At 40.1% G+C, this 20,895-nt stretch overlaps 1 protein-coding gene across 1 annotated transcript in view; it reads left to right on the plus strand.

The window, feature by feature from the left end:
- Positions 1-20,895, plus strand: part of FLT1 (fms related receptor tyrosine kinase 1) — a 178,879-nt gene that overhangs the window by 80,930 nt on the left and 77,054 nt on the right. The window contains exons 11-13 of the mRNA XM_081130787.1: positions 3,110-3,224; positions 10,378-10,486; positions 16,548-16,856. Coding sequence (XP_080986913.1) covers positions 3,110-3,224; positions 10,378-10,486; positions 16,548-16,856 — 533 coding nt within the window. The remainder of the gene's footprint in view (positions 1-3,109; positions 3,225-10,377; positions 10,487-16,547; positions 16,857-20,895) is intronic.

The following is a 20,895-nucleotide window of genomic DNA, read 5'->3' on the forward strand; positions in this document are numbered from 1 at the left end:
TCTTTGGTTCCGTTTTCTCTACTAATAAAGAAAACTAATCGAGTTTCTCTACTAGTAAAGAAAACTGATTTCACTTAGTTTACCTGATGCTTATAAGACTTGCTAGTAGACCCTAGCCGGTTTGGCTCAGCAGTTAGAGCGTCGGCCTGCGGACTGAAGGGTCCCGATTCTGACCAAGGATACGTACCTTGGTTGCAGGCTCAATCCTCAGCCCTGGTCAGGGCATGTGGAAGGCAACCAATCGATGTGTGTCTCCCACATCAATGTTTCTCTCTCTCTCTCTCTCTCTCTCTCTCTCTCTTTCAGAGGGGGTACCTCTCTCTGAAAAGCAATGGAAAAAATATCAAGTGAGGATTAAAGAAAAAAAAAGACTAGCTAGTAGAAATCACAGAAATTCCTTAAGAGTGGTCACTCCTTATTAATTCTTTTTAAATTTCATCTTATAATCTAACTGTAAAAGCAGACATTTTAAAAACATTCGGGGGAAATCTGATTTATGGGCTGTACACAAATAACACCAAGGAACTGTTGCTAAGTCTACTAGGTGCAATAATGGCATTGTTTTTATATTAGAAAAGAAGCATATTTTTTGGAGATAATGCACTGAAATATGTAGGGCAAAAATGACATGATGTCTGGGATTTGCTTTAAAATACTTATAGAAAATAAAAAGAAATAAGGGATAGATGAAACAAATGTGGCAAAATCTTAATTGTTAAATCTGGGTAGTGGGTATAATGAGGGTTTATTACGTTATGTCTTCTTACCAGTATGTTTGAAAATGATAAACAACTAAAACAAATGAAAACTCTTACTAGAAACAACATATCAGTACCTCATGCCTGGTTGTATGCTTACACACGTTTATGTGGTGCCAATTACCTGCTAGGCCCTTGCTTAATTATGAGGACAGAGTGAATAAGTGCATGTGGCCCCGGTCCCCCTGCAGCTGCTGGCCCACTGGGGCCTGAGAAGCATTAAATGGAAACTTAGCAAGTGTGGGTGCTCTGGGGGAGGACCTTACAGGGCAGCGTGCCCAGAGGGGAGACCATCCTGAAGACTAGATAGTTTCACATTCTGGAGTCCTTCCTAGCTCCAGGATAGCGAGGAGCTGGTCATTGCCATCCTTTCCGTCTTCCCTTTTTCTCACTTATTTTTATCTTTTCACCTTCATCTCACGTAAGTCCTGGCTGCCCTTGGCTCCTTAAGATCATCCACTCAATTCTTCCTGGAAACTGGACTCTAAAATGTCTTCCTGGTTTGAAAAAATCCAAAATCTCCCCAAGACATGTACAAATTAAGGCCCAGCAAACATTCCGCTCACCACAAATTCTAGTCCAAAAGGTAACAATACAAAGTGCTTCAATTAAATGGTCCAGTGCAAGTAAACAGAAAAATCAACACGGAAGTTAATCGGATAGCAGAGGCCATGGTCGAGTCAGGCTCCTGCAGGCAGTCTCTTCTTACCTGCCAGGGCTGGCAGAAAAATGCAAGCCTTGGGAGCCCACAGATTCAGTTTTCAGGCACCTAAAATATCTCTCTATTTGCACTATGTATCAAATAAATTCGTATTTAAATCTTAGGGAATATTTTAAGGTGAGCTTGCTATAGGCTCAGTGAGTGCTTTTGCCGTGAGAGCAGTGAGGGGTCAGAGTAGTCAGAATAAGCTGTTAGACAAGGTCGAGCTGTGGGTGGCAAAGGTGTCTAGTCAGTGGTAGCTGTGTGAGTGAAGACGGAGGGACCAGAGTGAATATGGCAGACCCCTGTGACACACAGAATAATTCCTTACTTCCCTCTGGTGTCTAATTTACAAAACCTCTGCAAGTAAATTGGTCATTTGATGCGTATATAATCCTGTGAGATTAACAAGGCAGGTATATTTTTATTCTTATTTTTTAGAAGAGGAAACTTGTCATAAATTTAGGAGAAGTGGGGGCGGGACTAGGTCTTAGGTCCCCTCTGACTCCTGGTCCAGTACCATCAACTAATCAAACCAAAACACAGTTGACTAGAACCAAGGGTTTCTTGTAGGGTTAAGGTTGGAAAAGCAGGTAAGGAATGGACTGTGGATGGCCTTGATGTTAGACAAGGAAGCCTGGCCTTTCTCCAGTACAGTTGTTAAAGCTTTTGGAACAAAAAGGATTCCACTGAAAACCAGGACATGCGGGGGTTGGTCTGACAGCAGTTTGGTGGGTGCTGGAGGAGGGGAAAGGCCGGCCGGCAGCAAGGCCAGTTAAGATACTAGTTCACTGCCCAGTCAGAGCGGACTTACATGTCTTTTTTATTGTTTGGGGTTTTTATTCATGTAGAATGCAGGGTCCATAAAATATAATAAATGATCAATAAATATTTACAGCAGTGATTTGCATAGTAAACCATATGAAAACAGAAGCATACTGATAATAATGTGTCTGAGAGAACATGCTAACTTCCAGATATAGGTCAAAATCTCTCTTTAAAATTTCTAGTAGCTAGTTCAAAATAATGAGAGATATGATGGACTTTTAGCATCAAAAAAGATCTTAAAGATAAACAACTCCAACACCCTTATTTTATAATTAAACACTTGAGGCCCAAGAAGTTGAAGAGCTTGCTATGAAACCCCCAAACTTGAAAAGTAATAGACTGAACTTAATAACTGGTCTTTAATGTGTGTTTGCATATACACTTAATTAGACCTGGAAAAAATTACCTGCATAATGGAATATTCCGATTAAAAGCCAGCCTTTTATAGTTGTGAAATGCTGTTATTTCTTTGAGGTTTTCATTCATTAACATAACTTTGGTTTTTCTCTGTGTTTGCATGTTTCCTCCACTAGGAACTAATTAAAATCTAGATATTAAATTTTCTAATTTATGCATTTTATTTCATATTTAACAGTTAGAACAGGAAGGACGTTTAGAGATACATTGGTGTGGGTTTTCCAGACCAGGCAAAATATATTTGCTATTTTTAAGTTGTGAGGATGGATATTGGGGGAAATCTAAGGAAAAGGGGGAAAAAAAGTGTGATTTTGTTACCCGAGCACTTATCCAATGATTTTCACTTCACCTTGGGCTGGACCATGCTACAAACAACATGGTAATGACTTACTTTTTTTAAAAATAGGTATGACTTTTGCTCCAGTAATGAAGAGACCTTTATCCTGGATCCTGACAGCAACATAGGAAACAGAATTGAGAGCATCACTCAGCGCACGGCAATAATAGAAGGAAAGAATAAGGTATTCTTCATAAAAATAAGCATTGGGATACTTATTCTAAAAACACATACTCAGCTCCCAGTTCTGGGTTTATTAGAACCAGAAGTCATTCAAATGCTCAAACAAAAATCCGGAGAGAAGAAAGTATTGAGATATTGTCTTCATGGAGAGATGCACTGAGACCACTCAAATGGCCATATTCTCCAGCCGCCCTGCAGGCCCAGAGAATGAGCACTCAGTCCTAACAGAGGAGGCGAACTGCCTCTGGAACATCAGCCTTGTCCACATCAGTGGTTCTCAACCCTGGCCACATATTAGGATACTGTCCTGATTGTCATTACATTTAAATCTCTGGGGTGGAGCCCAGGGTTCATGAAAGCTCACAGGAGATTCTGACATGTAACCAGGACTGGGAATCACTGCCATACATAAAGCGGGGTGGCGATAAACAAAGCTAAAATGGAATGTTCCCATTTCACAAAATACCTTGTTTCCCCGTCTTTGCAAGGGCAAAGCCTGCCTACATTGGGGCATACAAACACACAAGAGCTCAAGATTCTCTGACTTAAGAGATGCAAATCAAAACCACAGTGAGAGACACCTGTTAGGATGTCTGTCATCAAAAAGACAAGAGATAACAAGCGTTGGCAAGGATGTGGAGAAAAGGGAACCCTCAACAGTGCACTGTTTGGTGGGAATGTAATTTGGTGCAGCCACTGTGGAAAACAGTATGGAGATTCCTCAAACAGTTAAAAATAGAACTACCATATGATCCAGCATTCCCACTTTTGGGTATATATCTGAAGAAAAGGAAAATACTAACTCAATAAGATATATGCACCTCTATGTTCATTACAGCATTACTCACAATAGCCAGATACAGTAACAACCTAAGTGTTCATTAATGGATGAGTGACTAAAGAAAATATGGTGTGTATACACAACAAAATATTATTCAGCCATAACAAAGAATGAAATCTTGCCATTTGTGACAATATGGACTGACCTTGAGGACATTATGCTAAGTGAAATAAGTCAGAGAAAGACAAATAACTCACTTATATGTGGAATATAAAACAAACACACAAACAAAAAACAAATTCATAGATACAGAGAACAGATTGGTGGTTGCCAGAGGCAGAGGGTGGAGGTGGGCAAAATGGATAAAGAAGGTCAAAAGTTACAAACTTCCAGTTAAAAATAAATAAGTCCTGGGAATGTAATGTGCAGCTTGGGGACTAAAGTTAATAATACCAAGAAAAAAATTATAACTATATATGGTGACAGATGTTAACTACAGTTATTATGGTGCTCAGTTTGCAATATATACAAATATTGAATTATTATGTTGTACATCTGAAACTAATATGATGTCGAATGTCAATTACATCTTATTTAAAAAGAGAGAGCCTGGCTGGGCGTGGCTCAGCGGTTGAGCGTCGTCCTGGGATCCAGGCGATCAGGGTTCAATTCCTGGTCAGGGCACATGCCCTGGTTGTGGGCTGCAGCCGATCAATGACTCTCTCATCATTGATGTTTCTACCACTCTCTCCCTCTCCTTTCCTCTCCCTGAAGTCAATAAAGATATATTTTAAAAAAATAAAAAATAAAATAAAAAGAGAGAGACTTCAGCCCTTCCCCCCCACAAAAAAATCTTCGACCAAATCAGGGTCTAGCAGGCGTCTTTTCTGCCACTCCTGTGCTGTTCATTCTCTACTCCCCTAACCTCCCCTGAGCCTCTGCAAAGCTGACACCTTGTGAGTCAGGCAATCTCAGTGCATCTCAGACCTGGTGGCTTTTTTCTGTTGAATTAGTGAGAAATACAGGTAAAAACCTGCTTTTATAGGTATGGGGTAGTGATGCTTTAAAAAGGAAACAAAAAATGATCAAATAACCCCTTGCTGAAATGTCTATTTCTACTTACATGACTTGATTTGAAGTAATCTGTTACTATGGATGCTGTCTATTTGAGTATGATATGCCTGTGTTATCTGTTTATTCAGCTGTATTCTTTGCATTTGAAGGCGACAAAGTAGATGGCATCATTTTATATGTAGGATTTAACAATAACAGCAAGTAACCTCTGAATTCTTCATTGTGTGAAACTTGGACATATGCTAATGTCAGTGTCATTCTTTGGCTGACCAAAGTGGTTATCTCCATTTTAAAGATAAGAAAACCTGGGGCACTAAGATGAGTAACTCAGCCATACAGCTTAAGTGGCAAATGGGAAGCTCAAACCAAAGTCTTCCTGTTCCCAAACCTGGACTCTGCCAACCTAAGCCAATAAGAAATCAGTTCAGATGGTGATAGCTGGCATGATTCTATCAGCAATCACTTGTCACCGATTTAGGAAACGTTTTTATAACTAGCAGTAGTTGTAGGTGGTTTACAATTTTTTTCTCTAATACAAATGAACAGTTGTTTAAAATATTCCATGACATGTAGCTATTGATGAGAGAACCATTTAATGAAATACTTAAGAAAGAGGAAATTCTATAAACTTTAAAGTTAAATTTGTGACATTAAAAAAAAAGAAAAGAAAATTGCCTCAGGATAGAAATCAAGTTAGTTGTCACAGAGAACTAGAAAATTTCCAGATGCCATTGATTGTGTCAGTTCACTTTGCCTTTTCCTGACCATCACTGCTGGATATTAAAACAAGACCTTAGGAACTTAATTTCTGTGGCAACTTCTAGCCCTACTTTGGTATCCTATCCACAAAAATAAACAATTGGAAATGAGAAAGCTAGGTGGGGTTCCTAAGAAGCCTGAACCATGGAAGTAGCTACCTGACTGCAGAGAAACGGTGGGAGTGGAGTAGCAGAACCGGGTTAGAGAAAGGAGCTTCCCTGATTTACATGTAATTTTGTAGTTATGCAAGGTTTTAAACATAGATTTCCAGACCCAGTTGGCAGTTATGCCATCCGACATGCAGTCAGGAGCCATGGGGTCAGCTCCTGCCACTTTCTATCCTGTATAAACCACAGGCAAGTCCGTTCACCTCTCTGAACTTGCATTCTCTCCTCCAAAAAATGGAGCTAGAAATATTTGCCCTACCTAATTTGCCTGTTATAAAGGTGATTGTCGTGTAGACTCTAATGCAATTCTAAAATTGATATGATCATACACAATTAAGGCTATTTGTTAAGCAATTATTTGCAATAAAAAATACAATACTTTCTAAACAAAATTTGAGATAGATACATCTATTTGTATACATATACGATATCTTATTAGTAGCTGTATCTGCAACACAGACTTTACATAAGTTATTAATTTTGTGTTTTAAATTTAAAAGTATTTCCTACTTTTACTTTTAGCACCTATTAATATACCTTTTTTTGTATGAAAAATTATATTTCATATAATGATGACAAATGGAAGTTTTGCTATTTCAAAATGATTTGCACTGGTCTTCCCTTCACAGTTAAAACTGCTTTTATTTTCTGTACATTTTAAGAAAGTAAAGCCCCACCTTACACAATCATGTTACTTTTCCCTGTAGTCATGGTGTCGGCTCGCCCGGCAGCACACCCCACAGATCAGTGGATGGAAGGCCCACTGGAGCACCTGTTCAGGGACTTGAATTTTTTTTCTTTGTCTTGTTTTGCTTTTTTCATGTAATTCAAGTACGGGTGCAGGGGACAATAAAATTCAGTTCCTTACTGGCAAGTTTTGGCCTAGATTTGTGAAAAGTGAGTCATCAATGGAGTTGCTAATAGCAAACGTGGCATTTTCATATTGTTTAAATGGGGCGGCCAGACTAGTGGGTCTGTAGATACGGAGTAGGAAGTAGAAGGAACCCTGTGTTAGAAATAAACACACAGGAAATACTTATCACAGCATTAATTCCGTGAGGCTGGAGAACTGTGACGATCTTAACGTTTTCACAACATTTCCACTGAAATTGTTTTGAGGTGAGAAAAAAATGCGTGCACTGTATCAGACAAGCCCAGGACAGGGCATTAGTGCCTAACACAGAATTACAGCTTGTGCTGCATTTCCCACACTCTCCCCAATTTTTCCTAATCCTCGCGTTCCGTTCTCCCATCACTTGGCTCAAATGCGCCACCCTAGGTTAATTTTAGATTCTTCCATAACCTTTTTCCATGTCTACTTTTATTTCTCCCTGAAACACTGAAAAGGAAACTATATTAGAAGCATCCCAAGATTAAAATCACTGTTCCATATATAGATTTTTTGTAAACTAACGCTGGAGGTTAGGCTGAATTACACATCATCCCGTCCATTCCATTCCGTGAGGCTCAAACTACACTGTAGTGGTGAGTGACTAATACTTAGCAAAAGGGAAGGAAGGATTATGAATAACTTCCAAACTTACAGTACCTGACGACAGTTTTTATCAGCATTCCTGAGTCATACAAAATAACCAGAGAATGGCCTTTAAGAGTCTGTTCCTAATATCTAAATACTTGAGGTCCTGGCAGGGCAAGTAGAGGCACCCACAAAGTGTGGGTTCAGAGCCAAAAAAATATTGTGGCAAATGAAAACTAATTACAGAAATAATACAAACATAAATCTTGGAGAATTTCTTTTGATGTATCTTATAAAATAAATGATTATAATTTCAAACACATGTCACAACTCAAATTCTTGGCACTCTGTCTTTTAAAGTAGTAAGTTGATATTAGGTGTTCCAACTGTTATGCTATTTTTATCTTTTCTCTTGAAACAATCACAGTTAGTTCTGAGCACCAGGGCACAGACCTGTCACTTTAACTCCGAAGCCTTACGGTCCTCTGTCCAGACAATTTATACTCACCTACATACAGTTTACACTTGAGCTCGTTTTCCTGACCCTACAAAGTTTATACTTCAGTTGTTAAATAGATTTTGTCTTTTATGAAAATATGTTTTAATTTATAATTTATATTCTCTGAAAAAAGAGAAGTACTCTAGAAAGCAGATCATTTTTAATAAAATTGATTGTAGGACACACAGGTTTCACCTTATTTTCAAATTTCTTTGTTTATAACTTTTCAACTCATCAATCATATTTTCAAACCATATAACACTGTATCCATTGAAAAATAGCTTGCAGCTTATGTAAAATACTAAGAAAGAAATTAGTCTTTCTTGTACATAGTAGCATTCAGCTTATATGGTCTACCTCTGCTGACCAAAAGAAGTATTCTTGAGGAAAAACCCAATTCAAAAAATAGAACTCTACCAATAGATCTGTGCTATTAAATTTAACGAATTTTAAGGCAAGAAGCAGTTTGGTGTAAAGATTAAGAGCATAGGCACTGGAGTCAGACACCCTGGGCATAAGTTCTGCCCAGGTCTGTCTGTGCTGCTGTGTGTGTTTGGGTGAGTCACGTAAGCTCTCTAACCTTGTTGCCTTTTCTGCAGAAGAGGGTACTTCACAAGCTTCTCTCCTAACTACTTTAATTTTCTCCCATGACCCTTAAGTGGTGGGCGAATGATTCAAAGGAAATGGTTATCCAGGATTTTTTTATTTCTCACCTCTTAAAGATTAATAATCAAAACAGGGAGACATCTGAGCTCCCTTCCCTACTCGTCACTGCTTTCTGCCTTCGTGTGAGTGCCTGCGCGGAAGGGCGTAACATGTACTTGGTCTTCACATAGAGACATTCTTCTCTGTCACCTTAAGGTTAAGAATATCCCTCCAGGTTAAGAATAGGGATCGTGTCATATTCACCTCTGTCCCCCTTAAAACATCTGGGCAATGCCCAGTAAATGTCTGCCACATTGAATGCAAAATGCCACATATTGTAGACACTTTCATTTCCAATAATTTCAGTACACAGAGGATATATGGGTATATGTAATTAAACAGATGCAACAAACAAAAGAGAAACTGTCATGTAATTACTCACTATATCATAGTGAAAGCCACAGAGGATTTGGAGCAATGAACTTGGCTAAAATGTGAGGAATATATTTTTAGTCTTCCTGATCTATAGAGACAGAAATATCTTAATTTATTGAATGGGATATGAGAACATGTAAAGTGCCTAGCACATTACTTAGCAACTCAGAAAAATGTTAAGACTTTTTGTAGAAATTGTATTCACCACTTTAGAAAGTCCATGGTCACAGTTCAGTCTACGTGTTACTTTAACCTGTAAGTCACTCGACCTTCATACTTCAGCCAGGACACTCCATTGGTCTGGAAGCATCAGCACAGCCTCTACAATTTCAAGCCCAGTTATTTGTGTCTTAGGAGATAGGCTGCAATAATTTATAAGTAACTGGGTCAACATTTTCAAAATAATTTTAAATATGAAAAACTCGCTTTTTCATTTTTTCATATATAGCATGTATTACTTTTTTGCAAGGTTGGGTTGGATTTTAAAACTCAACAATTTTTTTCATAAACCTGATTTTTATCTTTTAAAGAAGATAACAATGCAAATTGTTAAGCTGTATAAATTTGTGTTTCAGTACTTTTTGAGACATCACAGTTTGTAAAGTATTTTCAAGTTTATACAAATTTGACTCCTAGTGCTTTTTTAGGGGCTAATTTGCCAAATAGCAGCAACAACATCTGGTGAAATGATATTGTATTAATTTGTAACTTATATCTTCGTTTCCTAGATTAGGAATTGACAGACTGAGAAATTAAGTAATTTACAAACACACACAATAATCTTAGTGAGCTTATCTAAGCGAGTCGTCGGGACTGCAATGCCACGTTCTTTGAGCACATAGGAGATATGGTTCAGCCAACCTTTCTCTTCTGTCCTTGCTCTCTTGACATGCCAAGGCTCCTGTTCCCAAATAGCATCCACTATCTCAGGTCATCCAAGCGAAAGAAGGCCTCCGCCTCACCTGTTGCCCTCATTGACGTGGAGCTGACCACCTCAGAGAGTAGGACGTGCAGTCCCGCATGTCAGCTTCAGGTCTGTAATTGTTGCGCCAGCAGCACGAGATAAATAAGCCTGAAACCCTCATACGAGTCGGATGTCATATCCCCCGGTCTCCTGAGGACCTGCTTTCCTGTTATTTTTTCCATTCTTGCTGGGGCTCGGAAAGGGGAGAGCCTTCTGGTAACTACCACTCATGCTATTACTATCTTTGTTGAATGAATGAAATAGCTGAATCACTTCAACCCTCAGAAGTAGCTGATGGATGTTCAAATGGTCCTTTGTCTTATCGCTAGCTAAAATGTCCTTTTCTTTTGCAGACCGCTAGCACCTTGGTTGTGGCTGACTCTAGAATTTCTGGAATCTACAGCTGCATGGCTTCTAATAAAGTGGGGACTGTGGAAAGAAACATAAGCTTTTATATCACAGGTAAGCCACACACCCTGTACTCGCAGAAACAGCCTGGTGACCTCGGCCTCTCTTCAGAGCTTGCTTGCTTTGAGCACACTCGTAGATTGATTTTTATTTAGAAAAAACATTCCACGGAATTGTTAAAGTTTGAGTGCCTTCATCCTTGCTCTTAGGAACAGTATTCTACACCATCATTGAATCTTCTAAAGAGCAATTTCCCTGAATTCTCTTTTAGAGCTGTTTGTGTACATCTGGCTCCCAGGCTGGACTGTGAATTTGGGATCTTGTCATGTTCATTTTTTAACCCCCTTCAGTACCTAGCACAGGGTCTGGCATACAACACTTGTTCAAGAATATTCAAGGAGCCCGGCTGGTGGTTCAGCTGGTTGCAGCGTAGCCCTGTGCTCCAAAAGGTTGCGGGTTCAATTCCTGGTAAGGGGCTTCTCTCTCACATCAATCTTTCTCTCTCCCTCTCTCCCTCTCCCTCTCTCTAAAATGAATGAAAACATATCCTCTGGCAAAGATTAAAAAAAAGAAGGGTAATAATCAAGGAACCCAATTATAATACATGTGATGATATTTTTTTTAACCAAAAAGCTAATTGTTTCATAACTGAATTTCAACTTTTTGGGAAATGAGGCTCTCCTATAGAAATCTGAAACTGAGCTTTGTTGACAGTAATCAATGTACTCTTTTTTGGTAGCATTTAAGAATTTTTAGCCTTAAATAAGACTGTCTCTGCAAATCTTAAAACTTCCAAGGTACACAAATGGCACTCCCTGTGTCCCTCCATGGGTACAGGAAGGAAGTAAGTAGCTCAAAGTATAAAAACAATTGCCTGGCTCCACACTCCCCCAATTTCTGAGGAAACCTGGGCAGTTTGCCAACTCTGGAAACTTCGCACTGCATGAGGCTGCATAAGGCAGGCTGCAGTAGTTGTCTAGAGTTTTCCAGAAAGAAAGAGGTCGGTCTGATTTCATGAGACCTATGGGCTGTCAGCTCACAGGGAGCCTTCTGGCGGGTAAGCCAACCCTCCCCGAAGCTGCCATGGAGACAGCCCTGAGCAGGCTGTCACAGAGCGTCAGAGCTGGGAGAGACTTCAGAGGCATTCTAGCCCCGCATTCTCCAGATAAGGAAATGGCTCTGGAGATGCGGGTAGGCACGCAGCAGAGATGCTCCAGACGGGCTCAGTCCCTGTCCTCTCACATTTGAGAAGTGGAAGGGAAAACGTCTTTGCATCCATTCCAAGTAGGAAAATCCTTTATTTCGAGAAGGATTCAGATAGCAGTTTCACACAGATCTGATCTCAGATAATTTTGACTAATTAAATACAAAGGTTTGTACTGTCCTGTATATTTGGTTGGAAACAAGTTACCATCCGAATCTATAGCTGCTGTACGTGTGATTTAGAGGACAAAAGACTGAGCAACTCCTGTTCTGTTCCAAATGGTCCACAAGTGTGTACAAGTTAATAGCACCGGCTATCAGATAGTACAGGCCAGCTCTGTCCTGGGCACTTGCAGGGATATCAATGAAGCCCTCTCTTTCTAGGAAGACAGTTTAACACCCAGGAAACAAAGAAGAAATGTTAAATTATATATATCCTAGTATCCAAAGGGATGTGCAGAAGTAATGTGATGGATGAATTTACCAATGTTAAACCAACGCTGTTCAATAAAAATATAATGTAAGCCACATATGTAATTTAAAATTTTCTAGTATCCAGATTTTTAAAAAGTAAAAAGAAAAAAGTGAAATTAATTTTATTTAACCATTATACCCAAAATATTATCACTTCAACATGCCATGGACATTTTTAAAAATACTACACTGCTTCAGTTTTTAAATTAATTGAAATAAAGAACTGAGTAAAATTCTTCAGTCACGCTAGCCACATTGTAAGTGCTCAGTAGCCACATGTGGCCATGGGTGCAGCACGAAGCCTCTGAGAAGGAAGCACGACTCGAGGTGCTCCTGGATCTGAGGTGGTACTAAGGAGGATTCGCATCTGGACAGAAAAATTGTCTTGTCTTGGCCTGACATTTTCAGTGCCAAGGCAAGAGTACCAGTGGAAGCCCACAAACAATATATCTAACCACATACAAGTTCTAAATCAAGCAAACAAGCTGTTAAATATGTTTCAGCCTCTGGGGACAAATATGCCTTCATGATGAACTGAAGGGTCAGGTCCAAATTTAGAATTCTGGCACTACTCAGAGTGCCTGGAGGTGCAGAAGGAGCTGCCCTGGCTTGCCCATCTTCGTTTTCCACTCCTGGCTCTGTCCCACACAGCGAGGCCCATGCACCCCTGTGTACAGGTTCCCCAGCCCACACATTCAAACTGTCCACACCCTCATGGACAGTCTTCCCTGGGACATAGAAGTGTGTTTGGTGACAAGCGATCTGATGTCAGGAGGACAGACCTAACGAAGAGGAAAGAGATCTGACACAGTCTGGAAACAGACTTGGGGCCATCTTTACAGGGAATTCTGGGATCCCAGGGACCCCAAGAAAGATCTAGAAGTGGGGGTAGCACAGGTTCTGAGTGGGTATGCCCACTTGGCCCACAGACTCTTTACATTGTGAAGAGGGACAGCCAGACAGAGCCCTCCAAAGGCCCAGAACAGGGACCCCTTCTTGCCTGAGTCTGAAGGCAGCACCGGTAGAGGATGTTCAGAGTGGAGGGGACTGGCCTGCTCGCATCCGTATTGTTCAGCGTCCCCCCGAAAGGTTCCCTGGTGCCCAGCATGAGCTGCAGCACCAAGGCCTCGCCTGTCAGCCCCGCTCAGTTCTTCCTTGCCCCTTCATATACCCACGCATGGTATTGTTGCTGATAGGTGCCCATCTGGAGAAGCTGATCAAGCTTATCAGCTGAATTCAGAAAGAAATTCCCTCTCACCTCCCACTACTTTATACAATTAATAACCATGGAGTGGATGAGACCTTTTCTAGATCCCAGGGCTTGTCCACAGAAAGGAGCACTGAGAATTCAATTCAAACATACCTACTTGAAGCTCTCACCATCTTTCCTTCATAAATGCAAGAATTTTAATCCTAAAATTGAGCACAAGTTTAGTCAATCAAGCCCCCATTGCCTGGAATATAATTTCTCTGAATTCTTTCTTACCGGTCCCGAAAAGTTCTAGTTTTGATTGGTGATAACAGATTCGTTTGCTTACTCATTATTTCAAAACTAATTATTACCTTTTCCTTACTCAAATCTGTCACTAGACTTACCCTCCCTGGAGCTGAAACCGGGTACTGTTGGGAATGTTGCACCTTACATGTCTGTTTTCTGTGTTTATTCCTGGACCTCGTGCACATAATGCTTTAAAAGATCTGTCTGAAATTTAACTGCTTTAACTCTAGATCTGGATTTGGATCTTTATTGAGCCTCATTTCAATCATGTTGCCCCTTAAAATGCAGTAATAACTTAGAGTCGCCTTCCAAACTGATGAAAAGTGGTTACCTGTGGCCACTAGAGCCCCTCACTGCTCCAACTCTGAACTGTGCCATTGCACATACACAGCAGCTATTTGAAAAAGCAGCACTTTCTGGTAACCGCGCGCTTCCTTTTTAGAGAATGGGATTTCTGCTCTCTGGTCGCAGGGAAGCCTTCCTATTCCCACCTGACTAATGAGATACCTCGCATCCTTTCATTGCTGTGCTTGTCTCTTTCATGAACTCAACTCACATGCTTGACCAATCAAGTCAAAATGTGTGCCCTGTGTGGACAGGTGGCTCTTTCACCTGATCCTAGGTCGAATGTCTCTCCTGGCCAAGCGTCTGTGCTTCTCCTGGACACCTCGCAAGCTGCCATGGGTGTGATACGTGCTAGATAGATGAGTGTTAGTCGATGCTCATGATGCTTGTGCTGAATCTTCAACAGGTGCCAAAGTCTGGGAAGATTTCTTGTTTTCACTCTGAGAGTTAGAAGGCAGTCCTTTCTTGGGTCTGTTTTTGTACTCAGGCAAAAAAATCAACATGAATTAAGGAGAAAAATCCCTCTGGATTCATTAACTCGTTTTAGGACATTTTATTTATCATCTTCTGTGGGTCAAAAGAGAATACCAAAGGGGCGATGCTGAGAAACAGATAATCATTTCTAAGCGGCTGTCTGGTGACGTACACCAAATTAGCTTCAGTGACAGTGTCCCCCATGTGAAGAACAGACCTCAAAACCTATTTGGGTCTTTTCTTTCCCTGTGTGTGTATTTGTGCTGTTTGCTGGCACCCACCACGACTATGGGTGTGTTAACAATTACTGAGTGTGAAACAGGAACAGCACTGCCTTATCTCCTTGGCTTCCCAATGTCACTAAATGCATTTTATTTTGAGATTCCTGGTGGTGCTTGGCAAAGATAAACAAAATCTTCCATCAGGAAACCTGTGAGCTAATTTCCACAGGAAGTTTCAAATCACTGAAGTAAATAGAAACTCTCTACTTGATCTCAATGGTGTGACTTGGGCTCACTTAGGTTCTGATACCAGATGAGACCTCGAAAATGGAGTCTATGGTCTTGAAAGAAATGATTTGATGGCAACCAGTGTACAATAGGTCTGTTCTAGTGTACTTGTAAAAGTTCATGGCTGCTGTTTTAACCCTTATGTTTGGAAAATATCCCAAATATAGAAAGATGCTGAGTTACAGGGGTTATTTCTGACATCTTATTGTTATGTTAAAAATGACTGTCAGCTGCTTCTGCATCTTCTGGCACATCCTTAGGTTTTCATTTTGAAGGCAGGAAAACCTCCACTGGTCGCTTCTCTTTCCAACCACTGACAGCTTCATAAGCCACTGTTACCCCCGCTCCCAGGTTTCAAATGAATACTTTGGCATTTCTTCAGACGTGACACTTTATAATAAAGCCAAAGGCCAGAAAAATCAGAAAAACAAGCAAAGTGAGATTTAGGAAAGAGTTGATATGATATCTAATTTTGGACTATTGTCCCTTTAAGGTTTAAAGGTTTCTTTATAGCTTTGTGTCCAAAGGATAATAATAATAATAGCATAACATAATGCTTTTCATCTTCAAAGAACTTTGTAAAATGTTGGCCCAAATTCTTTGCTCAAATACAGATACACTGCTAGGGACAAGCAATGCAAGGGTTTTGAGAGCAGACAAGTTCAGGGCCAGTAGCCAATGGTTTTTTAAAATCCTCTGGTGAAATGGTCCAAAATGAGCCTGGAAACTCTCAGGGCAAAAGCTAAATAATGGTCCAGGGTGAGAAAGCTGAGTAGAGCTCATGAGGTGTTGCCAGAGGCACTTAAAGATGGAGATGAAGGTTAATTAGGAATGGACACTGGAAAAAATGGCTTTTAATGACACAGTCACTTTAAGAAAATGTTTAATAAGCTTTTGAGAGTAAGTTTGATTTTTAAAATTATTCTCCCCTGCCCCATTGCCACCACATTGGAATCCAGCAACTCTTCCAGATCAATTGTCCACATTTTCAGAAGAAATCTTTGCTCTTTGATGTCTGGGTGGACTAAGCTGGCTCTTCTCTGCCCACTTCACCCACTGTTCCAGCAAAGAGCAGGCAAAGCAGTGGGAGAGCAGCGGGGGAGGATGCTAGCAACCCAACTGCAGGGAGCTTGGGAAATTAGCTGCTCTTCACTGGAAACGCCAGGGCGGCAGTGGTGCTGACTGGCATGACTGGGTCTCCTTACACGTGCCTGGGACTTCCTAGTCTCACTTTCACAACTTACTTTGGGTAAGTTTGACTATAAGAGCATCTTTGATTTTTAGTACAAATTGCTGTTACTACTTTACTATTTTGTCCATTTACCAGTAATTCTCTCTAAGATAGAGAAATGGGAAGCATAGTTATCATCCCAAGTTGTACAAAAAAATTCTGTTTTGAAGAGCATTTTGGGGCAAATAAGGAAAATGTCCCATCCTACTAAGTGTCCTGTTTGGTATTTCCTGCTTCTGATGGAATGAAATTAGTTGGTTCCCACCTGCTATGTTTGATCATTTCCCCTAAAATCAACAGATGAATAGTCATTCTTTTAATGCTGATGCTCTGACACACTGGTTTTTCTATGAACCAAAGTCCTTTATTCTTATTTTATAGATGTGCCAAATGGGTTCCACATTAACTTGGAAAAAATGCCTACGGAAGGAGAGGACCTGAAACTGTCTTGCACAGTTAGCAAGTTCTTATACAGAGACATTACTTGGATTCAGCTGCGGACAGCTAATAACCGAACCATGCACCACAGTATTAGCAGGCAAAAAACGACCGTCACTAAGGAGCACTCCATGACGCTTCACCTTCTCATCAAGAACGTTTCCCTGGAAGATTCAGGCACCTATGCCTGCAGAGCCAGGAACATATACACAGGGGAAGACATCCTTCAGAAGAAAGAAGTTACAATTAGAGGTGAGCACTGCAACAAAAAGGCTGTTTTCTCTCGGATCTCCAAATTTAAAAGCACAAGGAATGATTGTACCACACAAAGTAATGTAAAACATTAAAGGACTCATTCAAAAGTAACAGTTGTCTCATATCATCTTGATTTATTGTCACTGTTGCTAACTTTCTGGCTCAGAGGAGATGCTCCTCCCAAAATGAATTTGGAGATAATGGGAGTAATAATGAACCCCCAGGCCCTCGCTGGGCTCCCCATCAGGCTCAGGGTCTCTCTGGGACCCACCTGGTGACCTGGTGCGCGTTTGGATTTGGAGGATCCCCGCAGGCACACTCTGTGCTTTTGCTCTTTGCTGTCTTCTCCTGCCTGATAAACAACAACTGGGAGCTGATCCTTTCCTTCCACTTTGATGCCAACCTCTTTTTATTTTTAAGTTTTAAAGCTGCACAAACTGAATAATTTAAACAGATGCTGGTTTCTGCCAAAGATGGACATGTATAAGTTAATTTTCCAGCTCAGAATGAGTACAGTTGAATTTGAGACTCTTTCGGACCTCGGCCTGGTTTTATTTTGTATTATTTCCTCTGTTTTTCATTTGTAAATAGTATCTGGATAGCACGTTATAATGCTTATTTATTTGAAAATGCTTTTTTTTACATTAAGCACATTCATCTTAAGCTGGAGCTTCTAAAATGGGTCCCACGGTGCAAGTGTTGGTATAATTCAAAGGTATTAAAGGTTTATCACAGTATGAATCAGGACAGGCCACCACAATCAAGGCCGCTCCGTCTTGTGCAATGTGGGCGGCTGGTAAACCAGTCACTGCTTCCGAGGGGCTAAAGGGCCTTGACAGCACCTGGAAGAACGCGGATCACGCCTTTGTTTCAAATATTTTTGTCCCCTGATTATTCTCTTAAAGAACTTTGTCCTGTTTAATTGGTGGCATTCAAAGGTGCACCACAGTCAACGGTTAATAAAGGCCCCCGTAACCAGAAATTTAATGCATTCTCCTAAATGTAAATCTAAAATTTGCCCATTAAAAAAGTCTCCTTCCTCATATACCTATGTCAATAGGGTTTTTGTGGGGATTAAGAAATGGCAAAACTACAGAAGCAGAATTCAGAGTCACTGGAAAACACAGTATTTTTAAATCAAGAGAGATTTATATCTCTTGTTTTAAGCTTGCATTTGAGGGGAAAGTGACTTTTCTTCTCCAGTTTAATATGTACTGTTCTGTTGTTTTCATTTATGATTGATCATTATATGTGACTTGCATGAACTATTGAAAAACAAATCATACTGACCAAAATAGCCAAGGCTGAGAAGTGGACCGGCAGTCAACAGGAGCTGACAATATGACAACTTCTCAGGCTTGGGAACTCTCTGGACTGTTTCCTACTTTAGGGAACAGACTCTGTCCCACGGCTAAACTTGTCTTTCACTTGGGAATTGCTTTTGTCAAAGTGTGAAAGAGTAAACAATACCGTTTCCCCAGAACGCCAGTTTTATGGAGCCCCGAAAGCTCTGAAAACAATTAGCAACCTGGAAGCTGTCAGCCCTAAGGAAAGAATAATCAATTGTATCTCTTACCTATGGCTCCTGTGCCTGGCTTTGTTCATTATGAATCAGTGTGTTCCTTCAGGAAACAATGCCTCAGGACCACAGAGCTGGGGAGCCTCCATTTTTAGGAAAGCTTAAAAAGCAAATGGAATGGTTGCGGGAGTGCTTTTGAAAGCAGGCTGACTTGGCCATGCAGAGTTTATCATTTCCTTCCCCTTAAAACTGCACTTGCAGTTTTCATGGGGAGGGGAAGGGTCTCTATATTCACAGGAGATGATTTTAAGAATACTGTAATTAGTTGTTCACTGTGTAATTAGTTCTCCCAGAGAGTTTCAAAAAGAAAACACATTTTTTTAAAGTTAGTTACTCTTTTGAGTGTGGAGTACGGGGAACATAACAGGAAAAAGAGAAGGAAGAGCCGGTGTGGAGAAGGAGAGATGGATTGGGGGGCCCAAGGCTGGCTCCTCAGGCCCCGTTCCAATGGCGAGTAGACACTGTATTCTTGGGGCCTAGCGGATCTCTGGGGCAGTAACACTGAGAAGTAAGAGAAGAGCGAGGTGGGAGCTCTCTTTGGCTATTGATAACCAGCAGAAATAGTCTGTTATTTCTGATTTTCTCAGTTTGAAGGGATCAGCTCCACTTTGTTAACTTTTAGAAAGCAGCTACCTATTTCCATGAAATAACTTAGGTTTAAAAATATGGGTTTGATGTACTTTTCTTATTTAAAATGTCAAAACAGATTACTATAAAGCATAAAGTGGGAATTGATAGACTGACTCCTTGATTGATTGGTCATTTAGAAACTAGCCAAAAATGAGAATTTTCTCATAAGAGAATGTTTTTTTCAGAAATGGGTACAAAGAAAAAAATCGTAATACTGTATGTTTCAGACATGTTTATGTAAACGTTGTACTTAATGGAAAGTCCTATGTTTGTTCGGCAGCCTTTCTGCCGTTTCTCTTGTCTGAAGTTTGTGTAGGACAGAGAGGGCCTCTGAATGTTCTTCATGATGTTTTTTTGTTAAAAACAAATGTTCTCGTCTCCATAAGCATTGCTTTCCAGTACACCTGCCGGAAAAGCCAAATCCTGCCTGTGTTGATGATGTTACAGTTTGTAGCTATGAAAATTATCTGGGTGCTGTAAGCCCTATATTCAGACTTCCATTTTATAATAAGGCCTATGGGTTATGGAAGATTATTTTAGCATTTTTAGTTCATGGGAAATAATAAATGTACTCAGAGAACCTATTAAAAGTATAATGCAGTGAACTAGATCTGAGTTTTAATGAGATATGTCAAAGTTGGCTTGCCGCTGTAAGACACTAAACAGTAAATACTATTCTTTATTACTTCAGTGTTTCACTGGCATGTCTGGGGTCTTTCCCATGTAAAACTGTCAAAATTGTAATTATCAAGCATGTAAGAGTTACCAAAATTAAAGATTTTGATAGATGGCTGCATTTTCCATCAGTAAAAGCAATTTGACAGATTGCACAGAACGCAGAAGCAGAAATATTCAAATGGTTCTGCTTAGGGGCAAGATAGACGAGGAAAGACACATGGAAACAGGCAAAAGGATGGTTGCTATAGTTCATTCCACACAATGTTTGAAGCGTTTATAGATGAGAGCATTTCCTTCAGCAGTCTTATTGCCTTTAGATTTCATTTTGTATAAAATGAGAAAAGACTAATGATAAGCTATGGAAATCAAAATTTAATGAGAAATCGGTTTCTTCTAACATAGTAACCCTGCCATGTTATACTTTATCAACATGTTTAAAAGTTATATGATAATACACTTTTTAACCTGAGATTTCTAAATTGCTTCAATGAATGCTAATCCTGAGAGTTTCCCTGCAGGAATAAGAGAAAGGTTTGGGGACTCGGCAGAACCCTGCAGGGACATGGAACCAAAGCCATGGCAATGTGTCATCTCTTATAGCATTGTAATCACTCCTAAGCTGCTTTCACAGTTTTAGTACAATAAGATGAGAAAATCAGAAATGGTCAGAGAAAGCTCATTATTGAAACCAGTGACGCAGAATGTGTAAGTTATGCCAAAACTCTTTTGATTTCTGTTCCAGAATTTGCTACAAGGGGGGGAAATGGATGATTTGGGAGGGTGGGAAAGACATTAGGAGTTGTCTTTATTCTTTTACCTTGAAAGCTTGAGCACCCACCTAACTAGAATGTATATACATCAGCAGGACTGACTGACTACTTCATTAAATAGACACTGTACTCATTGGGGCCTTGGGGGTACTGCTGTTCCTATGTGGGATTTTAATGTTGTAATGTATTGCATCCTAATGTATTAAGTTCATTTTGTTGTACTATATTGGTTGGCATTTTATTAAAATAAATTGTATTGTATCATATTTGTATGTTTTAAGAGAAAATAATATAAAATATAATATTGTACTATTATATAGTGCAAAAACCACAAGTCTGTGCCTCTGCCTCTTGAATGGATCCTTTGGTGGCTTGCATT

This window comes from Miniopterus schreibersii (genome assembly GCF_964146895.1).
Source record: "Miniopterus schreibersii genome assembly, chromosome: 2".
NCBI classification, from domain to species: Eukaryota; Metazoa; Chordata; class Mammalia; order Chiroptera; family Miniopteridae; genus Miniopterus; species Miniopterus schreibersii.